This window comes from Alternaria viburni, assembly GCF_023758015.1.
Source record: "Alternaria viburni strain BMP 2772 chromosome Unknown scaffold_1, whole genome shotgun sequence".
Taxonomy (NCBI): Eukaryota; Fungi; Ascomycota; class Dothideomycetes; order Pleosporales; family Pleosporaceae; genus Alternaria; species Alternaria viburni.
The window spans coordinates 844,105-867,083 of NW_026055770.1; the positions used below are offsets into that span (position 1 = coordinate 844,105).

The 22,979-nt window shown below is 53.0% G+C and overlaps 9 protein-coding genes across 9 annotated transcripts; 4 read left to right on the forward strand and 5 right to left on the reverse strand.

The window, feature by feature from the left end:
* Window positions 1-481: 481 nt before the first annotated feature.
* Window positions 482-1,258, reverse strand: J4E79_000312 (uncharacterized protein; the record flags this gene model as incomplete). Its single annotated transcript, XM_049349229.1, has 2 exons — window positions 482-1,003; window positions 1,055-1,258. 2 exons carry the CDS (start codon window positions 1,256-1,258, stop codon window positions 482-484), a joined length of 726 nt encoding a protein of 241 aa, XP_049216016.1.
* Window positions 1,259-1,531: 273 nt separating this feature from the next.
* J4E79_000313 (uncharacterized protein) lies at window positions 1,532-3,400 on the forward strand (the record flags this gene model as incomplete). The annotated part of the gene is made up of 4 exons (XM_049349230.1): window positions 1,532-1,618; window positions 1,672-1,708; window positions 1,762-1,888; window positions 1,939-3,400. The coding sequence occupies 4 exons, from the start codon at window positions 1,532-1,534 to the stop codon at window positions 3,398-3,400; spliced, it is 1,713 nt and encodes a 570-aa protein (XP_049216017.1).
* An 874-nt stretch (window positions 3,401-4,274) lies between these two features.
* Window positions 4,275-7,067, reverse strand: J4E79_000314 (uncharacterized protein; the record flags this gene model as incomplete). Its single annotated transcript, XM_049349231.1, has 1 exon — window positions 4,275-7,067. One exon carries the CDS (start codon window positions 7,065-7,067, stop codon window positions 4,275-4,277), a length of 2,793 nt encoding a protein of 930 aa, XP_049216018.1.
* A 3,375-nt stretch (window positions 7,068-10,442) lies between these two features.
* J4E79_000315 (uncharacterized protein) lies at window positions 10,443-11,042 on the reverse strand (the record flags this gene model as incomplete). Its single annotated transcript, XM_049349232.1, has 2 exons — window positions 10,443-10,943; window positions 10,989-11,042. The coding sequence occupies 2 exons, from the start codon at window positions 11,040-11,042 to the stop codon at window positions 10,443-10,445; spliced, it is 555 nt and encodes a 184-aa protein (XP_049216019.1).
* A 188-nt stretch (window positions 11,043-11,230) lies between these two features.
* On the forward strand, window positions 11,231-11,844 carry J4E79_000316 (uncharacterized protein; the record flags this gene model as incomplete). Its single annotated transcript, XM_049349233.1, has 4 exons — window positions 11,231-11,293; window positions 11,346-11,370; window positions 11,422-11,743; window positions 11,793-11,844. The coding sequence occupies 4 exons, from the start codon at window positions 11,231-11,233 to the stop codon at window positions 11,842-11,844; spliced, it is 462 nt and encodes a 153-aa protein (XP_049216020.1).
* A 773-nt stretch (window positions 11,845-12,617) lies between these two features.
* J4E79_000317 (uncharacterized protein) lies at window positions 12,618-17,037 on the forward strand (the record flags this gene model as incomplete). The annotated part of the gene is made up of 3 exons (XM_049349234.1): window positions 12,618-12,967; window positions 13,026-13,146; window positions 13,738-17,037. 3 exons carry the CDS (start codon window positions 12,618-12,620, stop codon window positions 17,035-17,037), a joined length of 3,771 nt encoding a protein of 1,256 aa, XP_049216021.1.
* Window positions 17,038-18,054: 1,017 nt separating this feature from the next.
* Window positions 18,055-19,470, reverse strand: J4E79_000318 (uncharacterized protein; the record flags this gene model as incomplete). Its single annotated transcript, XM_049349235.1, has 2 exons — window positions 18,055-19,223; window positions 19,275-19,470. 2 exons carry the CDS (start codon window positions 19,468-19,470, stop codon window positions 18,055-18,057), a joined length of 1,365 nt encoding a protein of 454 aa, XP_049216022.1.
* Window positions 19,471-19,900: 430 nt separating this feature from the next.
* J4E79_000319 (uncharacterized protein) lies at window positions 19,901-20,867 on the reverse strand (the record flags this gene model as incomplete). The annotated part of the gene is made up of 3 exons (XM_049349236.1): window positions 19,901-20,609; window positions 20,656-20,673; window positions 20,725-20,867. The coding sequence occupies 3 exons, from the start codon at window positions 20,865-20,867 to the stop codon at window positions 19,901-19,903; spliced, it is 870 nt and encodes a 289-aa protein (XP_049216023.1).
* Window positions 20,868-21,152: 285 nt separating this feature from the next.
* J4E79_000320 (uncharacterized protein) lies at window positions 21,153-22,508 on the forward strand (the record flags this gene model as incomplete). Its single annotated transcript, XM_049349237.1, has 2 exons — window positions 21,153-22,166; window positions 22,218-22,508. 2 exons carry the CDS (start codon window positions 21,153-21,155, stop codon window positions 22,506-22,508), a joined length of 1,305 nt encoding a protein of 434 aa, XP_049216024.1.
* Between the last annotated feature and the right edge of the window lie 471 nt (window positions 22,509-22,979).

Below are 22,979 nucleotides of genomic sequence, written 5' to 3' on the forward strand. Positions count from 1 at the left end.
GTGTCAATCGCAGATACCAGAGAAATATAAATATATTACATGTTCATCATCCAGCCTACAAGCACACTACTCCTTTGAACAATTGTTCTGCAGCGTCTGCTTGATTCCAACGGAATGTGTCGCCTATGACGATCTAACCATGGTACTCAGAGGCGCTCTCGCTTGAGCACTTCTAATGTACTCAGGCGGGCTCATTAGATTCAAACAGCGTTCATCCAGTGCGACCAGACGCATATAATCAACGGAATCTGGCCATGTAAGACCCGTCGACAACTCAGTCTGGCATTGACACGGACGCCGATCTCTTATGCGCCGCGTGTGCTAGTCGCAGACGTCGAGTTTTGCCCTTCACAGCCAGTTATCCGCCAACAGCTGATAGCCCGCCTACGATTAGTCTTCACATAGACCAATGTGCGTGACAGTGGCGCCATCCTTCCATCGTGCGATTGCAAAGTCTGACATAGCAATCCGCGTATCTTCCTCAACATTGCTTCAGCGTCGCGGCAGCAAGCTTCTTCTGTGCTTCGTCTCCGAGGGCCGCGGCATCCACCTCTTGTATAGCCTGCCCAATCGCCAATGTCGTCTTGACGTTTCCTCCATCAACGTGCACAAGTCCGTTTCGGCCGACGGTAACCTCGAAGCCGATTTTGGAGCCCAGGGTTTCCAACAGGGATATGCCTCCGCGCGCTGCAAGCATCCTCCGTGCCATACCCAGGCTGATCTTGAACACCATACCCCCCTTTAACAGACCGAGACCTTCGCCCTTGCCCGTGGAGGGATCGACACAGGTGAGCTCTGACGGCAGGTCCTTGCCGGCACTCGCGACGCGACAGTAGACCAGGGAGTTTGGGGGCAGCTGGGGCCGTGTCTTCTTGGTCGCGCCTTCGAAGGCTAGGTGGGGAAGGGTCGCAGCCGGCGTGTTCGGGGTGAGGAGGCAATTGAAGTTCTCGGCGGCAGAGCCATTCACGGTCGCGATGACGAGGTCGCCTGCAAAAGGAAGATACTGTCAAGGGAATTAGCAAGCATAGTGAAAGAGACACAATAGATCTCTCACCCTTCCAGTGTTGTACTCGACCGAAGCAGCATTCTTCTTGTTGTCCGTCACGAGCGCGCCCGCGACCGTGGCCGTGACCGTGTCTGGCGGCGTGTGTCGCAAACCGGGTCCGAGGGTGAGCGTCTTCTTTTTGCCTGTGCCAGTTGGCAGGGCGCTCTGCGCGATGTTGTCGCCAGGCAGTACGATAGTAGCTGAGGCTGCCATGGTAGTGCTCGCAAAGTGGTGTCCTTGGGTGTGGTAGAGCACCTGGTAACATGCGCCGTCCCTCGAGTGAGCTCATTCCGAGAAGCCCGTGCGCTTCCGAGAAAAATGCACGACTGTGAATTTCTTAGCCGCGAAGAAACACACGCGCTACAAACGCTACCACAGCCGGCTATCTTCTGTTCACCTGCCCCTGCCGCTTTCTTGTCGATACTGAACGGCTTTTGTTTGACTCGAATCCTCTTTCCGTAACCCGAAAACGTCTCCCCGCGCAAGATGAGTGCGCAAGCGGACCCCGCGCAGCGAGTCGCGATAGGAATATCCTTCGGCAACTCGTACAGTTCCATTGCTTTCACCTCGGGTGTAAGTTTCCATGTCTGTCGCCAATGTCTCTGGATGTTTCTGACACGTAACAGGAAGGCAAAGCAGAGGTCATCGCCAACGAAGACGGAGGTACGCCGCCTGCTGCACGCCCTGGACCCCCTCGACTGCTAACACTTGAAAAGACCGCCAAATCCCCACCGCCCTGTCCTACGTCGAAGGAGAAGAACTACACGGAGGCCAGGCCAAGACCCAATTCGTCCGCAATGCGAAGAACACAGTCGCCTACTTCCGCGACTTCCTCGGCCAAGAGTAGGCAATCCTATCCTACCTGTCCAACCACGTCGACTGACACCCTGCAGCTACAAATCGATAGACCCCTCCCCATGCCACCAGTCGGCCCATCCCGTACAGCACGAAGACGGCGTTGCGTTCAACATCCGCGATACCGCCGACGAGCAGGAGAACACCGTATCCGTTATCGATGCCACAACACGTCACCTGAAGAGACTACGGAGTTCTGCCTCTGACTACCTTGGAAAGGAGGTCAACGCCGCCGTCATCACCGTACCCACAAACTTCAGTGATGCCCAGAAGGAGGCCCTCAAGAAGGCGTCGACAAACGCTGGCATCGAGGTCCTACAGTTCATCCACGAGCCCACAGCTGCTGTCCTAGCATACGATGCCCGTCCTGGTGCGCAGTTGGCTGACAAGATCATCGTCGTCGCCGATCTGGGAGGCACCCGTTCGGACGTAGCTGTGGTTGCGTCCCGTGGCGGCATCTACACCATCCTGGCCACTCTACACGACTACGATGTCAGTGGCTCCAAGCTCGACCAAGTGCTCATGGAACATTTCGCCAAGGAGTTCCTCAAGAAGCACAAGTCGGCCGGTGACCCTCGGGAAAACGACCGATCGTTGGCCAAGTTGAAGCTTGAGTGCGAAGCTGTCAAGAAGGCGCTTTCCATTGGTACCACCGCCAACTTCTCCGTCGAGAGCTTAGTAGGCGGCACCGACTTCACCGCGACCATCAACCGCACCCGCTACGATCTCCTGGGAAGCAAGTTGTTCTCTGCCTTTACTCGTCTTGTCACTCAAGCTGTGGAGAAGGCCAACTTGGATCCTCTCGACATCTCCGAGATTATCTTGGCTGGCGGTAACTCTCACACTCCCAAGGTCGCTTCTGCGGTACGCTCAGCCTTCCCGGAATCCACCACCGTCCTCGCACCTTCCACGTCCCCATCAGCCATCAACCCCTCGGAATTGTCAGCCCGTGGTGCTGCTATCCAAGCCAGCCTTATCCAGGAGTTTGAGCTTGAGGACATTGAACAAAGCACCCACCCTATGGTTACTGTTACACCCCACCTTTCCACCGCTGTTGGTGTGCTGTGCATTTCGGGCGATGAGTCCTCTGGCGTTTTCCATGCCATCGTGGACGCGGAGACACAACTACCTGTCCGACGCACTGCGACCATTGCAACGCCACGAGAGGGAGGTGACGTGCTCATCAAGCTTGCGGAAGGCTCACGACACATCAAGGTCACAAAGCCAGAGCCCAAGCCCAAGGCTGAAAAAGACGAGGATGGTTCGGATGACAGCGACGACGACAGCGAGGAAGAGGAAGAGGAGCTACGGGAGAAGACATGGAAGGTTGGACAAGTGCTGAGCGAAGCTGCAGTCCGTGGTGTCAAGAAGGGAGGAAAGGTCGAGGTCCAGATCAACATCGGTGCCGACCTGAGCATAAATGCCATCATTCGCGAAGTAGGTGGCAAGGGCGGTATTCGTGGTCTCATCCAGGGACGCAAGGTCAACGGCAGCGCCTAGATGCGCCCGACCACTATACTGATGCGCCAGGCGCTGGACCGCAAAATTTTCATTACATGCGATATGAACGACATAGACAGCCTGTGTTTCTACTAGACCAATTTCGGTAGCTTGGATAGGATTATCGGAGGGCTTAGACCCTCGAGTTGATCACAATGAAGAGCACCTGAGCCCTGATAATCCAACGTGCTTAGAAAGTATGCATCTATTGCACATGTTGCAGGGATGTTACTTTCGATGTGTTTGCGCCTGCACCATATTGGACTGCATTTACACCCATACGACCAGCGCTCTCGAATGAGAAGTAATGCTAGTACAATGAATGAATTACACTAGTTACTCGCAAGGCCGCCAGTTGACAATGGGTCCTACGCAAGCCCAACCCATTGAGTAAAAGCATGGAGCATTCGTGCTGTCATTCGTACCGAAACGAGACAATAGGTAATATAAGACAAAAGCAGGTGACCCTAATCGTGGTCGTCTCCATTGGAGTGCCCGTGTGTCCAGGAACGCCAAGAATGCTCAACTGTGTTTCGTACAGCATCGTCCATCCATAAAATGCAAGACTCCATGTAACCGCACAAGAGAAAGACAATGAACAAGCAAGAGCCAAGGTATGCAAAGACGCCATATGTGCGCCCTCATCTGGCTATGTTGGATTCCCACGAAGGCCAACCCTTTAAGGGAGGCAGCACTCAATGGAAACCCTCAAGCCGCGATGAAGGGATGACAGGGATGACAACAGCACGACCGAAACTTTGCGAAACGGATACCAAACACCTTGATCCATCCACGCCTACCCAATGCCTGCATGATATTCCAAACTCCGTAAACAAAACAAGCATTTTGAATGCCAGCAGAATCGATGACATGACTACAAGAGGCGCAGCTTCTTGGGTGGACCGAGGGAGCTGTTGAAGAAGGAAGACTCTGCGGGGCGCTTCTTGACAGTGGTGAAGGCCTGAGGCGCAGGCTTCATAGCCGACAAGGTCGCTTTCGATGGCGTCGCCCCAAGGAAGATGGACTTTGATGGGGTCTTGATGGCTGATCTGCTGAACAAGAAAGACGACTTCTTGACGGGAAGTGTGCGAGGTGCAAGCGGGCTCTTGTCGTCGAAGAACATGCCAACTTCGCAGTTTTCCTTGTCGTCATTGAAAGAGCGATCGAACTCTGAACTTGTCGGAGTGCTAGGCATCTTGCACTGGGATGAAGGAGGCAGCGCGTACTTGGAAGGAGTCTTGAAAGGTGTGAATGGCTTCGCCGTAGTAGTAGGCAGAGGAGTTGCTGGCTTCGCAACGGATAGGTCGACCAGGTAATGGTCTTCGTCCATACGCTTCTTGTTTGACTCACTATCCAACACCCACCCCACGTTGACACACTTGATGGCTCCCTTGCTTTCAAGGCACTTCTCCAGTGTGGACATGCTTCCATCCTTGAAGAGAACGTGGCTAAGAGACGCATGCGATATGTCTTGTACTACCTTTGCGCCCAGATCCTCGAGCAGACCGCGGAACAAGAAGTTCTGCTCCCTACCGTTCCGTGTGACATCGACGTAGAAGACCATGCCCTGAAGGATGCCTTCGTAGAGGAATAGATCGCTCTCGTCTGCTGGAACGTCTGTCCAAGCGACAGTCTTCTTAGGAGTCTTAGCGTCCATGACCTTCTGAGGTGATCGCAAGGCGGACTTCTTCGGTGACACTGGCTCGAGGGCTGCAAAAGTAGGTGCAAGTTTGAGCGGAGCCAGATGCATGGTGGGATTAGTAATAAAAGGAGAAGCCTCGACAGCTGTGTCCGTAGGTGCGATCTCACTGTATTTGCTAGCTTCGGTGAGCTCAGTGAAGTCGGCAAGCTCGCTTGGTTCTTCGAGATCGAACGAGTCGTTCTTCAGAGTTGAGAATCTTATAGGTGACGGTGTCTGTTTCTTGACTGAAGCAGTGATCTCTTCCTGGAGAGCAGCCTCGAGAGCCAGGCTTGGTGTTGTGGGGTAGTCGGGCAGTTCAGCGAGAGCGCGACGTGGAGTCATTGGTGCCTTAATATGAGCTGGTGTTTTGGGGTAATCGGGGAGCTCGGCCAATGCTGCCTTGGAGGTCACAGGCGCGCTGATATGAGCTGGTGTTTTGGGGTAACCCGGGAGTTCGGCCAGTGCTGCTTTGGAGGTGATGGGCGCGATGATGTGGGCGGGTGTGGCAGGGTACGCCTCAGGAAGCTCCTCGAATGCTTCCTGATCGGTGACGCCCCAGACGATCTGTGCAGGTGGAGTGCCAGAAATCTCCGAACACGAACGCTGGGCGGGCGTCGCATCATAGTATGGTGTCTTTAGCTGGACCGATACCTGGGTCTTGGCATCCGGTGTCAAGGAGACATCGGCCGTAGTCTGGCGGCCCTGGCAGTCAAATTCTTCAGTAATGTGCGGATTCTCGACGTGCTGAGGGCCCTCTGGCACTTCTATTGTGGCCTCGACCGCGCTCTCGGCAGCTGTAGAAGTATGACAAGCCTCAATCTGGTCGACTGCTTCTTTCTCCTCAACATCGCTCATGGCGACATCATTATACCCATGCTCGATGAATTCGGCATGAACCTCGGGTGTAGCGATTGCGACAGGTGCAGCAATATGCGCAGGTGTCGTGGGATATCCTGCGAGTTCGGTAAGAGCGGCCTTGTTCGACAAAGGTGCGAGGATATGCGAGGGAGTCGTGGGGTAGCCGGGAAGCTCGGCGATGGCCTCTCTTGAGGTCATGGGGGCAGTGATGTGGGAGGGGGTTGTCGGGTAGGTAGGGAAATCTGCGAACGGTTTCTCGATTGCCTCCACGACAGGCTGCTCCACCTCTTCCATGACTGCATGTTCGTTTGCCTCTACAACAGATTGCTCGATGATCTCCGCAACAGGCTCCTCGACTGTTTGAGCGGCCGGCTCTGGCCCAGACTTCGCCTTAGTGACAACAGCAGCCTTCTTTGTGAGCTTGCGGGCCGGAGCCTTGAGCGGCGACTCCTGTGGGACTGCAGGGGCATTACGACCGCGTGTGGCTCTCGGTACAATGACGGGTGCGGGTGCGGAGGCTTTTGGCACTGCTGCTTTGCGTGTACGGGGAGCTGGCTTAGCAGGCTCGCTGGCGACGGTCTTGTCGACAAATGCAGGCTCGCTCTTCTTGGAAACGGGTGTCTTCTTTGCGGGTGCTTTGCGTACAGCTCTTGATGCTGGCTTGGCTGTTTCTTCGACGGCAGGCTCTGGGGCGACAGCAGGCTTCTCGACCTTGGGTACAGGTGCCTTTTTCACTGCTGCGATCTTGCGCGTACGGGCGGCTGTTGGCTTAGGGGCCTCTTCAATGGCTTCGGGCTCCTCTGTAGCGGCAGGCTCCTCGGCTTTGCGACCACGCGTCGCCCTCACTGCTGGAGCAGGGGCGGGTGCGGCTCTGGTCTGGACCTTGATGGTGCGCGCGGCCTTTGCCGCAACAGTCTTCTTGGCCATGGGCGGCTCAGCATCCTCAGGCTCAGCCCTGGCTTTGCGTTTCACAGCAGTTGTCTTTGTGGGTTTGGCCGGGGCAGGCGCTGGCTCAGCAGCTTCCTCGACTGCCTTCTTCCTGCCGCGCTTGGGAGGGGCGTTGAGCGTGTTGGGGGGTGCAGAGGCGACCTCTGGGGCGGTTTTCGCACCGCGACGTGTAGCGACCATGATGTCTGTCGATGTTCGCTGTCTTGGTGGTATGTCGTTGTCGGTCTGGGGTGAGACTGGTTCAGTCGAGGTTGTGGACGTGCTTGCCGTGTTGTGTTGTCAAAGCGCGAACGACGACTAGCCGCATCGGGACACGCGTTGCTCCAGCAACAATCCATGGATCGCTTGGCCGCCAATCGCCCCTGTGCAAACTCACAGCAGCAGACACTTGGGTGCGGACGAATGACCATCATGCCTATCGATTGTCTATCACCCATTCAAAGCTATACGTATGACTTCCATGCCCACTCCGCAGACCAACACCCTCGCATCGCCACCACCATTGCCTTCATCAAGCACCGCCATACTCGACGCATCTGCAACATTGGTCTTGATTCTATTTATCCTCTGGACCGTCAGAGCGCCTTCATGCTGTGCTGCAGTTTCAGCTCCAGCTTCGGAGTTTGCCTTACGCAGTACAATCCGCCACAATCTGATCCACTCGTCATTTCCTGATGTGACAAGGAAAATGTGTGATTTATGTCCGAAGAGAGCGCACGACGTTACTGCAGAGCCATGTGCGCGACTGACGAGGATTGGTGGCGGAACATGGGTTGTCGTAGGCGAAGTCGACGACGGCAAAGACGTAGACTGTGCGAGTATACACGCCAGACTGCCATCGTCACCACCGGATACGATGAGCCAGGTATCCGCACTAATGGCTCGGGATGTCATGGCTTTTGAGGAGCTTTGATGTATCCTTGCCGGATGGTGCCATGTCAAATGATCATTTGACCCAGTGAATTTTCCACGCGATCGTTCGGTATCTGCCATTAGCGGCCATACTACAATATGGCCATCGGTACCAGCTGTCAAGACCTTTTCTCTAGAGAGGAACATGCACTGTGTCAAACAGGATGTAAAGTAGAGACCCTTTCCAAGAGGCTGCCATGTGATAGTAGCGGCAGGATCATAACGATAGATCTTGTCACATCAGCGCCATGCTACATTGAGAATACGGAGATCAGCTCACCTTGATGCTGGAATCTGAGAACACCATCGTGATAGTATGTGCGGATCCCGACGTGATCACATCGAAAGACATGAGTCTCAAATCTGCGTGCTCACTTTCTGGGGTGTACACATGTTCGCACACGATTCCAATGTCAAGAGCGGAGGCGGGTAAGTCCCGGATCCGCCATACATAGACTGTGAAGGAAGTCAGCAGCAGCTTTGCAGCATTGTACCCAAACCTTACATTCTTCACAGCCACCACTGCTGAACAGATAGTCACCGTCTTGCGACCATTGTAGATGCTGAATCCCCGTGGTGTGCTTGCGAATAGTCCTTTGGCATATCAGATCATCATCAACATGGCGGAAAATCTTGATATCGGTATCCTCGGCGCCTGTGGCGATGAGCGGGTGAGATCTACCGTTCATCTCCGATGTAACTGCGAGCGCCTTGATCTCGCGTCCATGACCCCCTCGTCGAACGACAGCATGATTCGGTCTGTTTTGACTGCATATATGCATACTAGAGGCTCGAGTCCATACTAGGATACCTCCTAGCGACGAGTGTGACCGGAAGGCCCAACTTCTATGCGCTCCTCCGGTTTCGATGCTCATGACTTGCTCTTCGCTAGTGACATCGTATAGATACCATTTCTTGCTTGAGAAGCCGTGTATGAGGAGATGGCCGTCCTGGAAGTATAAACCTTCAATGTTTGGTCCGAATGGTACCGCAAGATCATGCACCAGCTCGACAACGTTTGCAGATGCATCGAACTGGTGTACGCTGAGACGCCCATCTCTTCCTACGGAGAACAGGTGGCCGTGTACGGAGCCTACGGAGACTCCAGATGAGGGACACCATGTAAGACAAGTGACTGCTTCCGCACCGTGTGCTTTCTCAATGATCCGTAGCAAGATAGCAACATCCGTACCCCCCTCACCTTTACGGATTTCATACAGTGCGATCGAACCCCGACGGAACCCAATGATGAGAATGTCTCTCCCGGGTATTCTTGCATAAGTCATACTCGTGATGACCGAACCGGCCGAAGATTCTGCAATGGGTATCTGCACAACTCTCAGAACGTTCGTGTTGCTATCAGGGTCCACGTATAGCAATTGCGCTTCACCTTGACCAACAAGGGTCACAAGTAATGCCGCCGTATTTGGACCATCCGTGTCTGATACCTCCACAGCTAAGATGTCTCCAACTTTGCTACCAATGGCATGCAGATTTGCCAGGGTATTAGACTCCTTATTGTACACGTAGATGTTGCCGCTACTACCAGCGATGTAAGCGAAACCAGGACGGCAGCCACTCGTGCAGACAGAGTAACCAGAAAGATCTTTCAGTTCATCGATTAACTTCGAGTTCGAAAGGAGGCTTGACTGACTTGGGGCTGTCCTGGACGAAATGGAGCCGATAAGTACGGTTCCAGAGTTAGTAGTAAGCAAAAATGAGGTTTCATCGACAAAGCAATAGCTTCTGAAGAACTCTGCTTTCCTTGGGGACTTTGGACCGTCCACAAATTCAGGCCTGTTTGAATCAGGTTCGGCCACTTGCGCCCATGATAATATGTCGTGTACAGTATACTCAGCGATCGCACCACGTAAGTTCTTCTCTGCCTGCAGGATGCGCAATAACGGGGTAGCGGTGACTTTACTATCAGCGCCACCTGCAATAACCTGCTGTATTCCTGTTGAGTCATTGGAAACAACAGTCGACCACAAGTTCTTCCCGCTATGATGCGCGGTGCAGTCAAGTTCTAGCAACCTGTAAGGAAAGCTCGTGCTACTTCCGGGGTTTGGCGCAAGTTCCCACGTCCTTGCAGTTGCATCTTCACCGGCAGACTGGAGTAACAGTGATCCATTGCATGGCGATGCTTCGAGAAAGCGGACCGTCCAAACGCGTGAAAGATGACCCCACCCGATGGCGAGACAGCTCGAGCTATTAAATTCATTTGAGTCGAAAGCCTCGTTGGTAAAGCCGGTATGACGAGTTCTCAGAATCTCCAAGTCATTGCTATGAGCTTCCGAGGTAGTGGCACTAGTGTTCACATCCGAGACGTCCCATATTCGGATTGTGCGGTCATCGCTGCAGCTTGCTACCACCCGCCTCAGTCTTTGACAACATTCAGTGGGTAGCTCTTCCGAAATCTGGACCCCGAAAATTGAGCCCTCGTGACCCAAAAATACGCGATGGATACGGGAGGCGGATCCACCGCCGCCATTGTCGCACCATGACCAGTATATAATTTCACCGAACGCTGTACCAGCAGCAACGAGGACCTGGTTTAGATTCTCCCAGAACAGGTGAGCGGAGTAGAGGATAGATCGAGAACTTGAAGTTAGATCAGATACAGCTACATCGATGTAACTGAAATCAAAATGTCAGCAAGGAAATGATACTCCAGCAGATCAATGTGTGGTATGCGCACTTGGTTATGTGGAAGTCGTCCGATGTCCTTTGTTCCATCTCAACGTGCAGCAGTGCGTTATGAGCAGTGACAGCAATGCAGGATCCTTTGCGGTACTGAGCATCGTCATCCAGGCCTTTGGGACGAGGAGCGAGATCAAGAATCCAATCTGAAGCTTTCGCGACGTTGGAGAAACATAGGCTCAGGCCTTGTTGGCCAACTTGATCTGCAAAGTCAATCTCAAGGGCGCGGATCAGTCTTCCACCCCAGATGACCAGTTTGATAACGTGCGCATGCTCTTCCGAAAAGACGCGTATTCCATGGATTGATTGAGCTTTGAAGACGCGCTCCGAAGAGATGTACCGCGAGTTGCTGGCATGGTGGAAGCGTAAAAAGGGGCCTTCTGCAGCGATCAGCAGAGCGCCGCAAGAGGCCAGTGCTGTCACTGGTACGCGAATGCATTCATGCTGCGGTGATTAGCTGCTGTCTGGCTCGATGCAACGCAGACTCACGTGTAGAGTTGGCAACATTGGCTCGCCAGAATCATATGTGAGGTTGGTGTTCATGATGGGAAAATTGGGGTTGAGTCCGCCCCGCGAAGTGTGGCGGGCGTGGCGGGGCAATGACGGAGTGCGTTTCCGCGATTTTTTGTCGGCCTTCACCGCGCTGATTGCTGCTACAAGCACCCACATCACTCTCTACACTCTCAATTCAACCTGCTCATAGATAATATTTCCCTAGCAAAATCGCCAACATGTCTCTCGCAGGCCCACTAGGCACGAGCATCAATCCAGAGGAGACTGAGAACTTTGAGGATGCAGGTACCCCAAAGCCAGCGCGTCGACAGTCATCGCTAACCGCGTCTACAGATCGAGAAGCAGTTCGCGGTCAAAGGTACAGATCACGAGACCTGCCGGTCGCGACCATGCTGACAGTATCACACAGTTGTGCAGCACATGGAAACATACTGGAAGATCCTCGAGAAAGTACCCGGCTCCAAGCTGCGACTCACCAAGATCGACGACGAAATCTACGAACACCTCAAGACGGAATTCCCCGAGTTCGACGCATCAGCCACACTAAACGAGGATGAGATGAAGAGCAAGGAGGGGAAGGAGCGATGGCGCAAGTTCATCAGTGAGTACGAGAAGAAGGTCGAGGATTACAATTTCGGCACAATGCTGCGCGCAAGTCCCAAGATGGAATACAGCCAGGAAGGCACAATATTCGCTGTTCGGATGCAGTTCTACGCTATCGAAATCGCACGGTAAGCTATGCCCTGGATCTAGCGGCGCGCCCGATGCTGACATGCGCAGTAACCGAGAAGGCCTGAATGACTGGATATACGAGAAGGCGCAGGGCAAGTAGTTCACCGCAGGATGATCCTGGAAATTCTAAATTCCAAGTTATTGTTCGCAAGGGACGCCAATACGCGGCTGCATTGTCGACATCCGGCCCGTCACTTATTCGTCGCTTACGAGCTCACGTTCTTTGTCGGCCGCCCAGCTATGACCGTCTATGAATATCTGTCATGCAAGCCACTGGATCATCGGTGGAGTACCATATTGGCTTGATAATTGACGTATTGATGAACGTATAATCTTCGTCAGTCGCCGGCCTATACTGTGCATGTCAACTACAAGACCAACAAAGCGCTGAATCAGGTGTGTCGCTCTCAGCTCACCATCCGCTGATGACCTGCGCGGAGGAAGCCACTGTTTCATCTCGTTCTAAAGTGATCGCATGAGCGGATGCAATTTTTGGGCTTTCCGTGAAGGCGGCGATTGGTGGCTGGAGAACAATGTTAAGGAAAGACAAAGTAAGCGACGAAAGCAGGTGCGCGGAAACCATCTTTCCAGGGCTACGACCACATGGCCGCCACCGACTAGTCCATATGTGGTAATTCCCTATTCTCTGTTCTCACTTCATCTCGCCTTCGGGTCGCTCTTACTTTTTGTCGATTCCACCACCTTACACTCTCTTTTCGCAGTCGCTGCCGTCGAGTGGCCAAGATGGCGACGACGATTAATCCAAATGCGACCGCCCGTTCCGAAAAGCCGCCATCTCTGAATGATGAGGAGCAGGATTATATAACGAATGTGGGATGGAGGACGTTGTTCACTTTCGCCACAAAACAGCATATGCCCGCACTGCTTGGCGGTATTGCGATGGCGTCCGTCGCTGCGCTGTCCATGCCCGCTTTCGCAATCCTCTACGGTCTCGTATTTGGTCAATACACAAGCTATGGCGAAGGATCGATAAGCAGCAGCCAACTCATGAGCAACATGGCCAGGTTCTGCGTAATTCTTACCGCTCTCGCAACACTCAACTGGATTGCCAATAGTTTCTACTATCTCTTCTTTCTCATGTTCGGAGAGCTCCAGGCGAGGAGTGCTCGCAACAGAATCTTCGATGCTCTTATCAAAAAGGATATGGCTTGGTTCGATACGCGGGAGGATGGAATCGCCGCATTTCTGCCGACAGTACAGATGTAGGTGCCACTCTAATGTCGGAATCGCCGTAGGAATACGTTCGCTAACGAAGAACAGGCACGTGCGCGACTTGCAGCTTGCAGTATCATCTCCTTTTGGCGAAGCTGTCCAGTCGCTCGTGCAAGGTGTCGCATCCTTGGGGGTCGCTTTCTACTATTCGTGGAATCTAACATTGGTCGTCTTGTGTACAATACCAGTTCTATACTTGGTTCAATCCTCAGTGGCAAAGCGGTTGTCACTACGAGCACACGAGCATTCCGAGAACTTGAAGTCGGCACTGAAATATATTACGACTGCAGTAACAAGTATTGAGACGGTTAAATGCTTCAACGGGGAAAGATACGAACTCCACGTCTTTACCAGCATCGTCACCATTGCAGCGAGCTTATACAGAAGCGTGGCCAATTTCCGCTCTATGCAGATCGGCATTATGCAATTTTTTACGATCAGCGTTTTTGTTCAAGGGTTCTGGTATGGTAGTCACCTCGTCGAGACCGGGGAAAGTGACCCAAAACAGGTCCTCACGACGTTCTGGGCAGCACTTATGGCAATGTCTGGGATGACCCAGATAATGCCTCAGCTGATTGTATTGCAGCAAGGAAAGATGGCCGGTGCAAGATTAAGTGTGCTTATGAAGCTGATTTCAACGAGCGATCAGCAATTCGAATCGCAAGGCAAACTGCGGCCTGAGAGATGTACGGGCCAGCTCGAATTTCGAAAGGTAATGCTTCTCACGCCGCGTCAATGCTCCTTACTAACTATTTACCAGGTCACATTCTCATATCCTTCACGCGCAGACGAGACTGCCATTCGAGATGCTTCGCTTCTGATCCGGGCTGGAGAGACGACCTTTGTCGTCGGCAAAAGCGGTTCCGGAAAGAGCACACTAGGACAACTTCTCGTCCGCTTCTATCGGCCTTCTTTAGGACAGATCTTCCTGGATGACGTTCCACTCGAAGATTTGGATGTCAAATGGTTACGACAGAATGTCACGCTTGTTGAGCAGCACAGCGTACTGTTCAATGATACTATCCGCCACAATCTCGCTCTTGGTCAGCTAGGTGATGCAGTGGATATGCAAGATATCCGCAATGCAGTCAAGTTTGCTATGCTAGAACCTGTTATGGAGAGCCTTCCCAATGGACTGGATACTGAACTCGGCATGAAGGGCGGCTCATTGAGTGGAGGGCAGAGACAAAGAATGGCTCTAGCTCGAGCTAGGATTCGGAACTCGCCGGTGCTGATCCTGGACGAATCAACCAGTTCTCTTGATTACGTTACACGAGCCGAGATGCTTGACGCTATACGAAGCTGGCGGAAAGGGAAGACAACGATTATCATTACCCATGACATCTCGCAGATCCGACCCAACGACTTCCTGTACTTGCTGGACAACGCCCGGGTAGTACAACAGGGGCGTCGAAAAGAGCTCGAGTCACAAAATGGATCTTTCAAGTCTTTTCTTGATACGCACACCGAGGCTGACACAGACGATGAGTCTGATGATCATGAGGACGACTCCTATTGGGGGCCTGAAGCTGGTGACGGCAATGTGTTACACGAGGAGTCACGGACAGCCCGGATCATTTCTATGACACGTCCGCTATCTGCTGTTCACTTTGGACAGTCAGTGCTGGAGACTTATTCCGAGAATACCCGCGCGTCTTGGGACTGTACTGTACCGGTCGATGTAGGCCCAGGCCCAAGGCTATCCATCCATGAACAGACGGCTGATAGAGGCGGTAAGATGGAGCCCATTGAGACGAATCAAGCATCTCCAGATTCTGTGGCATCGAGACATCTCCCGTCTATGCCGTCTCCTGTCAAGAAAAGGATCTTATCGAAAGACCATGGCTCGAGACCTGTTTCAAGGTCGAATCTCCACAGACGCTCTCTGTCGTTTTCAAAAGAACATAGCTCACGTTCAGACCCCAAACTATCTACGCGACCGGTCTCGCCGATCGGTCCGTACTCGCGACCCTTTGCGACCAACGAGTCTGTCCCAGTTCTTTCGGACGCACCGAAGAAATCTTCGAGAAACGATAAGCTTCTTCAGAGAATCAAACGCTTCCGCAAAAAGAACCCTAGTGAAGACAAGGATTTCCCGGCCGCCTCTCTTCCCATGAAAGAGATAGTCATGTCTGTGTGGCCCGCTATAGGCTGGGGTCCGCGTCTCCTCATTTTAGCGGCATCCTTCAGCGCAACGATTCATGCTGCATGCACACCAGTATTTGCATGGGTTTTCGCCCAGCTTTTGACTACCTTTTACGTGTCTGGCGCTAGGAAGGAAATGTCCCAAAAATATGCCCTCGTCATTCTTGGTATTGCCGCTCTCGATGGTTTATCGTGCTACCTCATGTTCTTCCTCTCAGATACAGTAGCGCAGGCGTGGACTCTTTCGCTGAAGAAGGAAGCCATGCGGCGCATCCTCATGCAACCACGGAAGTTCTTCGACAAGGAAGAAAACAGCGTGTCGCGGCTTGCCGAGACGTTGGATCATTTTGCTGAAGAGGCTCGAAATCTTCCAGGCCGGTTTGCTTGTGTCTTTCTCACTATGAATCTTATGGTTTGTATTTCTATCTTTTGGAGCATGGTCATAGCATGGGAGTTGGCCCTGGCTGCTCTCGCAACCGGTCCTGTTCTCTTCGTAATCACGAAGTGCTACAACGTTATCAGCAGCCGCTGGGAAAGATTGGAGAATGAGGCCGCTGACAAGGTTGGTCAAGTGCTCCACGACGCGTTCGTCAATATCAAGACTGTTCGATGCCTAGTTTTGGAAGATTACTTCAAGGAAAGGTATACCAACGCAACCACCGAAGCCGTGAATGTCGGCATCAAGCGCGCAATATACTGTGCATCCATCCACGGACTTTCATTCACTGGAGTCATCTTCGTAACTATCCTGCTATACTGGTATGGAGGTTATCTCATGTCGAAAAATGAGTACACTGTCAATGAAGTGTTGGAATGCTTCTTGGTTCTCATGCTCAGTGTCAATCAAGTTAGCTATATGGCGAACTACGTCACTCAGGTCAACATGGCAAGGGATGCTGGGTCACGATTACTACGTCTCGCACGACTACCAAAGGATTCACACGAGCTCACCGGCGAAATTCAGATACAGTCTGCAGGTGACATCTCGCTGAACAAAGTCACCTTCAGTTATCCAGCCCGACCTGAGACCCGAGTACTGCATGACGTGTCGTTTCAAATTCCACAAGGGAGCTGCACCGCTATCGTCGGATCCTCGGGGGCAGGCAAATCTACAATTGCCTCTCTCCTCCTCAAACTTTACCAAGTAGGCAACAACCCACTCGCATCCTCCAACCCGTCAAGCGATATGACCGTCTCGAATTACGATATCAAGACCTTGCATACTACCATCCTCCGTTCCCGGATGTCCATAGTATCACAAACGCCCGTCCTCTTTCCCGGCACTGTCGCAGAAAACATCGCCTACGGCCTATCCCGTTTACTTCCCGAAACAAGCATCAAAAGCATCCGCGCAGCCGCCTCTGCAGCTGGCATAGCTGAGTTCATCGACAGCCTGCCCCAAGGCTACAACACGCTTATCGGCGAAGGCGGCACATGTCTATCCGGAGGCCAAGCCCAACGCGTCTCAATCGCACGCGCCCTCGTTAGAAACCCCGATGTGCTCATCCTCGACGAAGCAACGAGCGCGCTAGACGTAACTTCCGCTCAGACCATCCGCGACACCATCCTCAGTCTCGTTCACGGCATCGAAGACACTGGATCCACTATATCCCCACCCACATCACCCTGGAACCGTTCAGGTTGGTTTTGGGATGAGATAGAGGGGAATTGGGATTACAAAGTTGGATATCCCCTGCAGCAGCGGATGACTGTGGGCAGTGGTAGTAATATGGGCAACAGACCGAAGAAACGGATGACAGTCATCATCATTACGCATGCGCGGGAGATGATGGCTATTGCTGAGCACATTGTTGTGTTGGATCAAGGAAGGGTGGTTGAACAGGGTAGCTTCAACGAACTGAAGAGGAAAAGGCAAAGTGCTTTTGGAAGGTTGCTAAGGGGTGTGAGGGAGTAAATTGATTGAAGTAGGGGTTTGAATGGCGAAAATAGCCATTTGTCTTGTTTCTGAGAGAGTTTTGTGTCTATCTCTTCTTTGTATAATTTCAAATACATGCTGCTCTCTCGATACTGATGTGTTCATGTTCCTTTGTGCAAGCACGAAACTGAACCGTTACATAAATACTAATTATGCTGCTACTTGACAGACTGTAATACATCAGGTTTAGAGCAGGCAGCAAACTGGATAATAACGTAGCCGCCCGTGGCACCTAGGTATGCACGTTCTCTTGCGCATTAATATGGTACTGCAGGAGAGAACGAGGCGTGTGGCCCTTTCTTTCGTGTCTATATAGTTAATCTGACGATACTTCACGAAGAGACATCAAGCCTATCATGCGAGTGGAAACCTCCAAGAACAAAACATTTATTCCTAGTTGATCATAGCTATGGCGTTTCTTCCCTTATACCGCACGCGCTTCCTACGGCAGACTATCGTTCAGTCTCACAGACAAGCGTACAAGAAGGCGGTAAAGCAAATATTAGAACCTCGTTCGAAGTGGATGGTAACATTCTTAGCCGTAAATGGGCGGCAGAAGTACCATGACCATGTAGCGAACGAGGCAATTGTGCAATTTTGTTGTAAAGCAAGAATGAGCGCAAAACCACACAAGGAGAGAGTGCTCGTAGAGAACAAACCCAATAACAAGGTATGCTCTTGAAAAGTGTAGTCGACCCCGGTCAAGTCGTTAGATGTAGCGACAGCTCTGGGTTGACTGTGAGTGGAAGGATGTGGGACATGATGCTCCGTTGGACCAGTTGCTAAGACCTGCGATCATTTTTCGCTCAGCGTTGACATGATGTGATGTAGACTAAGGGGCCGCGAGGTCACCGTACTGTCCAGTACCTGTCCTATCCTGCTCAAAGCCCCTTGTGTGCTGATGGCTCATGTCTTGATCGCGTTCAACGTTTCGTTCGATGGCGGCGTTGTGAATTTCGACTACTGCGTTGCTACTGACGCTCATCTTTCGGTTTGCTAGTTGGGCTCCCATAGCTTTCGCCGTCCACCGCCGCGAACGGGGCCCACTTTGGGGGCAGGGCGAGAGAAAGAGTCTGGATCGAGAGGCGCATTCGGATCATGTCGAGGAGCTGGTGGAGCTCGGAAGACTGGGCCTGGAGGAACGTATGCGCCGCGCGATGCAAAGTTACCACGGCCCCGGAAGGCTGGTCCACCGCGACCGCGGGGCGCCGCATGAGCTCCACGTCCACCGCGAAGGGACTGTTGCTGGTTTGTGCGAGCAAAATCGTTGGGGTCGAAGACGTGTTGGTTGCCGGTAGTGGCGGCAGGGCCTCGAGGGGCGCGCTTGAAAAGTACCTCGTCCTCGTCATCGGAGATGTCTTCGGGCTTAGTCTCGTTTACGTTCGTGTGGATGGGGCTGGACTTGGGTCGCTCTGCGGCTTTGGGTGCGATTGGAGAGGCGCTCTTAGCAGCGGTCGCTTCGACCTCTAGCTTGTGGATGGTCAGATGGTTCTTGTATTCGCGGTCTTCACGAGCAACAGCATCTCGGAGCTGCTCAAGGCGTTTAGCACGGATGCCGAACTTCTGAGCGATGGCCTGCTTGGCAGAATCATTGGTGAGGAGGATGAAGGACTCCAGGGCCGCATCTGGATTGCCCTCCTTGTTGATGCGCCACATGATGTGATTGAAGAGGGGCTGGAGATAGACAGGCACGGAGCCTTTGGTCGTCTTGTCAGCGCGAGCCATATCGGTACTGCTGCGTGCGGTACGGTCGGGGGACGCTCTGAGTAGCGTGGCTGCCTTGTCTGTGTGTGGGGTGGCGTCGACTGGCCCGGACGCCGTGCTCGAACGCGAACCAGGCGACTCGGGAGTCTTGGACACGTTCTCGAAGCTGTGCGTAGAGCTGATGGATGTGCCATCGGACATGTCGAGGGCGTTGAAGGAGCTTTCGAGATCCTCGTGGTAGTCGTCCTCGTCCGACTCGCTATCCTCCATGGAGAGCAATGTGTCGGGTAGCAGGAAGTGCTCCACCTCTCCCCACGTCGTGTAGGCTTCGTCGACGCCTTCGAGCTGGACACGGCTCGCGGCTTCATTGGACGTGACTTCGTCGAGCCACTTGACGGCTTCGCGGGCGTCGGCGTGGATGCGCTCAGTGCCGTTCTTGAGGCGGTGGAGCTGGGTAAGGGCTTGTTGTGCGTTAGTCAAGGGGACAGGGAAGCTGCGATGCTATGGCCTACTGTGCAGCGGGACATAAAGACGTATAGCGTCCTGGGCGATCCACTTGCGGATGCCATCGCGGGTGCTCTTCTTGACGCCGGCGATCAGAGCGGTATCGTCGACGATGCAGTTGAATACCTTGCGCTTCGGTGGCTCGGGTGCGCGCGTGGCGGCCTCGGGCTTGCCAGGCCGCGAGGGGCAGGTACTGCGACGCATGATTATCGCCGATGTGCCTCGCAGCCGCGGGTAGTGAGGGTGTAGTAGCGATCGGCTATGGCGGTGCGCGGATGGGAGTAGTAGGCAGCTTGGTTGGTGAACCACGGTTCCGGCTGGAGCAGGGCTAAGTGCGGGTTTGTTGTTGGGCGCCAGTACGTGCCATGGGTGTCGACGCAGGATTTCAGGGTGTGCGCATTAGATTTGCGCTGGCCAGTCGAAGCGCGGGAGCGAGGTCATCAGTCTTGGGCATGGTGCAGAGGACCATAGTCGTTGGTGTCACTGTCACCGACACGGGCGTGTGAAGTTCGGGCCTGCATCACCGCACCATGATGCCCACGCCAAGTGGGGTGCGCCGCGCCACCCACCCAGCCACACCGGAACAACTGCACAGGAATGATATCTTGCATTTCATTCGCCTTGGTAGTCTGGCTCAGTAACTTTCTACCTCCCTGGCACTGCTCATATCTGGCATCCAGCCCTTGGGACGCTCGTTTCCACGCACAGTCAAACCATAGAGACCCTTCTCTACCTTGTCCACGCACTCGCGCATCACGGGCATCTTCTTCGTCTCCAACTCTGCTGCAAACTTGGACCCTCCCGGTGCGTCGAACATCTCGAGCTGCAGCCGGATCGCCCTCAGGTCATCCAAGACAGTCCGCGGCTTCTGGCTTTCATTCGCAACTGATGCTTCCTCGTCGATGTCCATCTTGTCGCCAGCATCGTCTTGGCCATTGCCTTGCTTCAGCCTTTTGTTCGCCTCTGCTTGCTTGCCAGACGGAAGTTTGCCGTTTGTCGCCATGCTCGTGACAGAGAAGCGCATCAGCTCGCCAGTCATATCGCAGACACCGAGAATGTAGTCTTCTGGCGTAAAGGAGATAGGTCCAGCTTCGCCGCTCATAGCAGCGATACGGGCCTTGGCTTCATTGTACGAGATCAGTGATTGTGTTTCAAGGTAATGCTGGAAGCTAAGCGCTTCCATGAACTCTTGATTGCCGCCCGTGATGTTGTGCGAGTAGCGGTAAGCATTCAGGCCTTGAAGGTCGGCGGCGATGTTCTTGTAGCGATCTTCAATCGTCTCCCAGTATTCCGCATTCTTCTTGGTGACCCATGGTGGTACTGCTTGGCCAACAGCGCGGACCCTTGTCAGGTCAGTGTGTGTTTGGTAAGGCCATCATGAAGACCTACCTCTGGAGAGTGAAGATGCTGCACAGTTGTTAGCAATCGGCCACAAGAACCTCGAACATTGCCTAGTACATCTTCTTGCTCGACGCGGTGATGTCACGCGACGCCTTGATGATTCTCTCTCGTCGATCATGGTGTTCATCCAGCTCTGCGCGGAAGCCTTCAAACATCGACACAAAGGGCGATGGAGATTGCTCTGGCTTCTCGTCCGCCATTGCTGCGTCTCTCGGTCGTTTGAGGCCCATGAATCTGCGTGGATGGTGAGCTTATACTCAACGTCAGGCAAACGCTGGGATTGTCCGCTAGTGCACGTCCTCACGTGGACGCTATCGCGTTTACGGACTAAGGCGCTTTCGGCTGCTCTCACTCCTGGAGAGTCCATCCTGTAGGGTTTCATCAACACACCACCCAGCGAAATCAGTTCCGATCCTCCTATCATCGGGTTCGCTTTTTTCAGCGTCTTGTCTGGTCAACTTGGCTTTTGTAATGCCGGAGACAACATGGCTCTTTTCTTTTTCTTTCGCAGTCCACCACTGGTCTTCACAACGTCAATCGTCCTAAGAGTTGTCTTCCTGTTATATGGACTCTGGCAGGATGCGAATTCACCTATGAAATACACCGACATTGACTATTATGTCTTCACGGATGCTGCGCGCTACATCTCGCGCGGCCAATCCCCTTACGCACGGGACACGTATCGTTATACGCCCCTCCTGGCGTGGCTCATCTACCCTACTGTATGGTCTGGGCAATTCTGGTTTTCTTTCGGAAAGGTCCTGTTCGCCATCGGCGATGTCGCTACAGGTTGGATGATGTTTCGTATTTTGAAACAGTACAAGAAGATGAGCAATGAGCGAGCCCTCAAATTTGCCAGCATTTGGCTGCTGAATCCAATGGTGGCCACTATCAGTACAAGAGGTAGCTCCGAGGGACTGCTTGGAGTATTCGTGACTGCATTGCTTTGGGCGGTGTTGGCAAAGCAAAGAGCACTTACTGGGTTCTTGCTCGGGTTCGCAGTGCACTTCAAAATCTACCCGTTCATCTACGCAGCCTCTATTGTCTGGTTCCTCGATGACACGCAAGTCGCAACAAGGGCAGATATCCGACAGCAACCATCGACTTCCTTGCTTGAGAGAACGCGCAACTTTCTCAATCCCATGAGAATATATTTCGCACTCTACAGTCTCCTTGCGTTTGCGAGCTTGAACCTGCTTATGTACAAGGTTTACGGATGGCCATTCCTCGAGCACAGTTACTTTTACCATCTGACTCGTACGGACCACCGCCACAACTTTTCGCCTTACAATACGCTCCTCTACCTGAAATCGTCCCCAACGCCTACGAACTTGGAGCCGACCACATTATCTTCCGGACTGGAGCGTTTGGCATTCCTTCCGCAACTGCTTCTCAGTGCTTTCTTTATACCACTAGCGCTAGCGAAGAAGGATCTTCCGAACACGATGTTAGCCCAGACGTTTGCCTTCGTTACCTTCAACAAGGTCTGCACAAGCCAGGTAAGCGATACGATGGATTGTCGGTCTTGCATGAATACTAACTCTGTCGAGTACTTCCTCTGGTACATGATGTTTCTCCCATACTACCTTCCAGATTCGACTCTCCTGCATTCAGCGCCCATTGGGATCACAGCACTTCTGCTCTGGCTTGTGGGCCAAGTTGCCTGGCTCCAGCAGGGCTTTCAACTTGAGTTCAACGGTTGTTCGACCTTTGTTCCCGGACTCTGGGCTTCGAGCATACTCTTTTTCCTCGTCAATGCTGGTATTCTTGGTGTCATCATCTACGACACTGAGCATAAGAAACCAGGGAGAAAGGCTGCCCCAGAGAAAAAACCTTCATAGCCCCATTTTTGCACGTCATCTTTACGCAAACACACATCAGCTCAACCCATATTCGGCTCCATCCACTGTGTAGCTTCCCCTCCGGTCGTAGACTTCATGTTTTCCGATGAATTCTCTCTATACCAGTCGTGCTTCTAATCACCTCCCTAGAGGTCGCCGTCCCTCATCTGCTGTTTTCTCTTCGCAATTTTCACACATGCCCATGTCACTGGCAGTCCCCTCTCAATGTAGGGCATGCTAGCCAATCCATACGAACCGCTATGTCGGTGCCAACCCAGCTGATGCTCGTCAAACTAGCTCAGTAGTTCCTCCATCGCTTTGTGTGGTTCCATGTCTTTCACTGCTCCGGCTGTCACCGTTCCAATTGCCAAACTGGACTATCCGACGACTCACGTGTTGTGGGGGCATCTTTTGCCACATTTCTTCTTTTGCGAGTTTTGGACATGGGTTTGTATGTGGACCTCTTGCGTA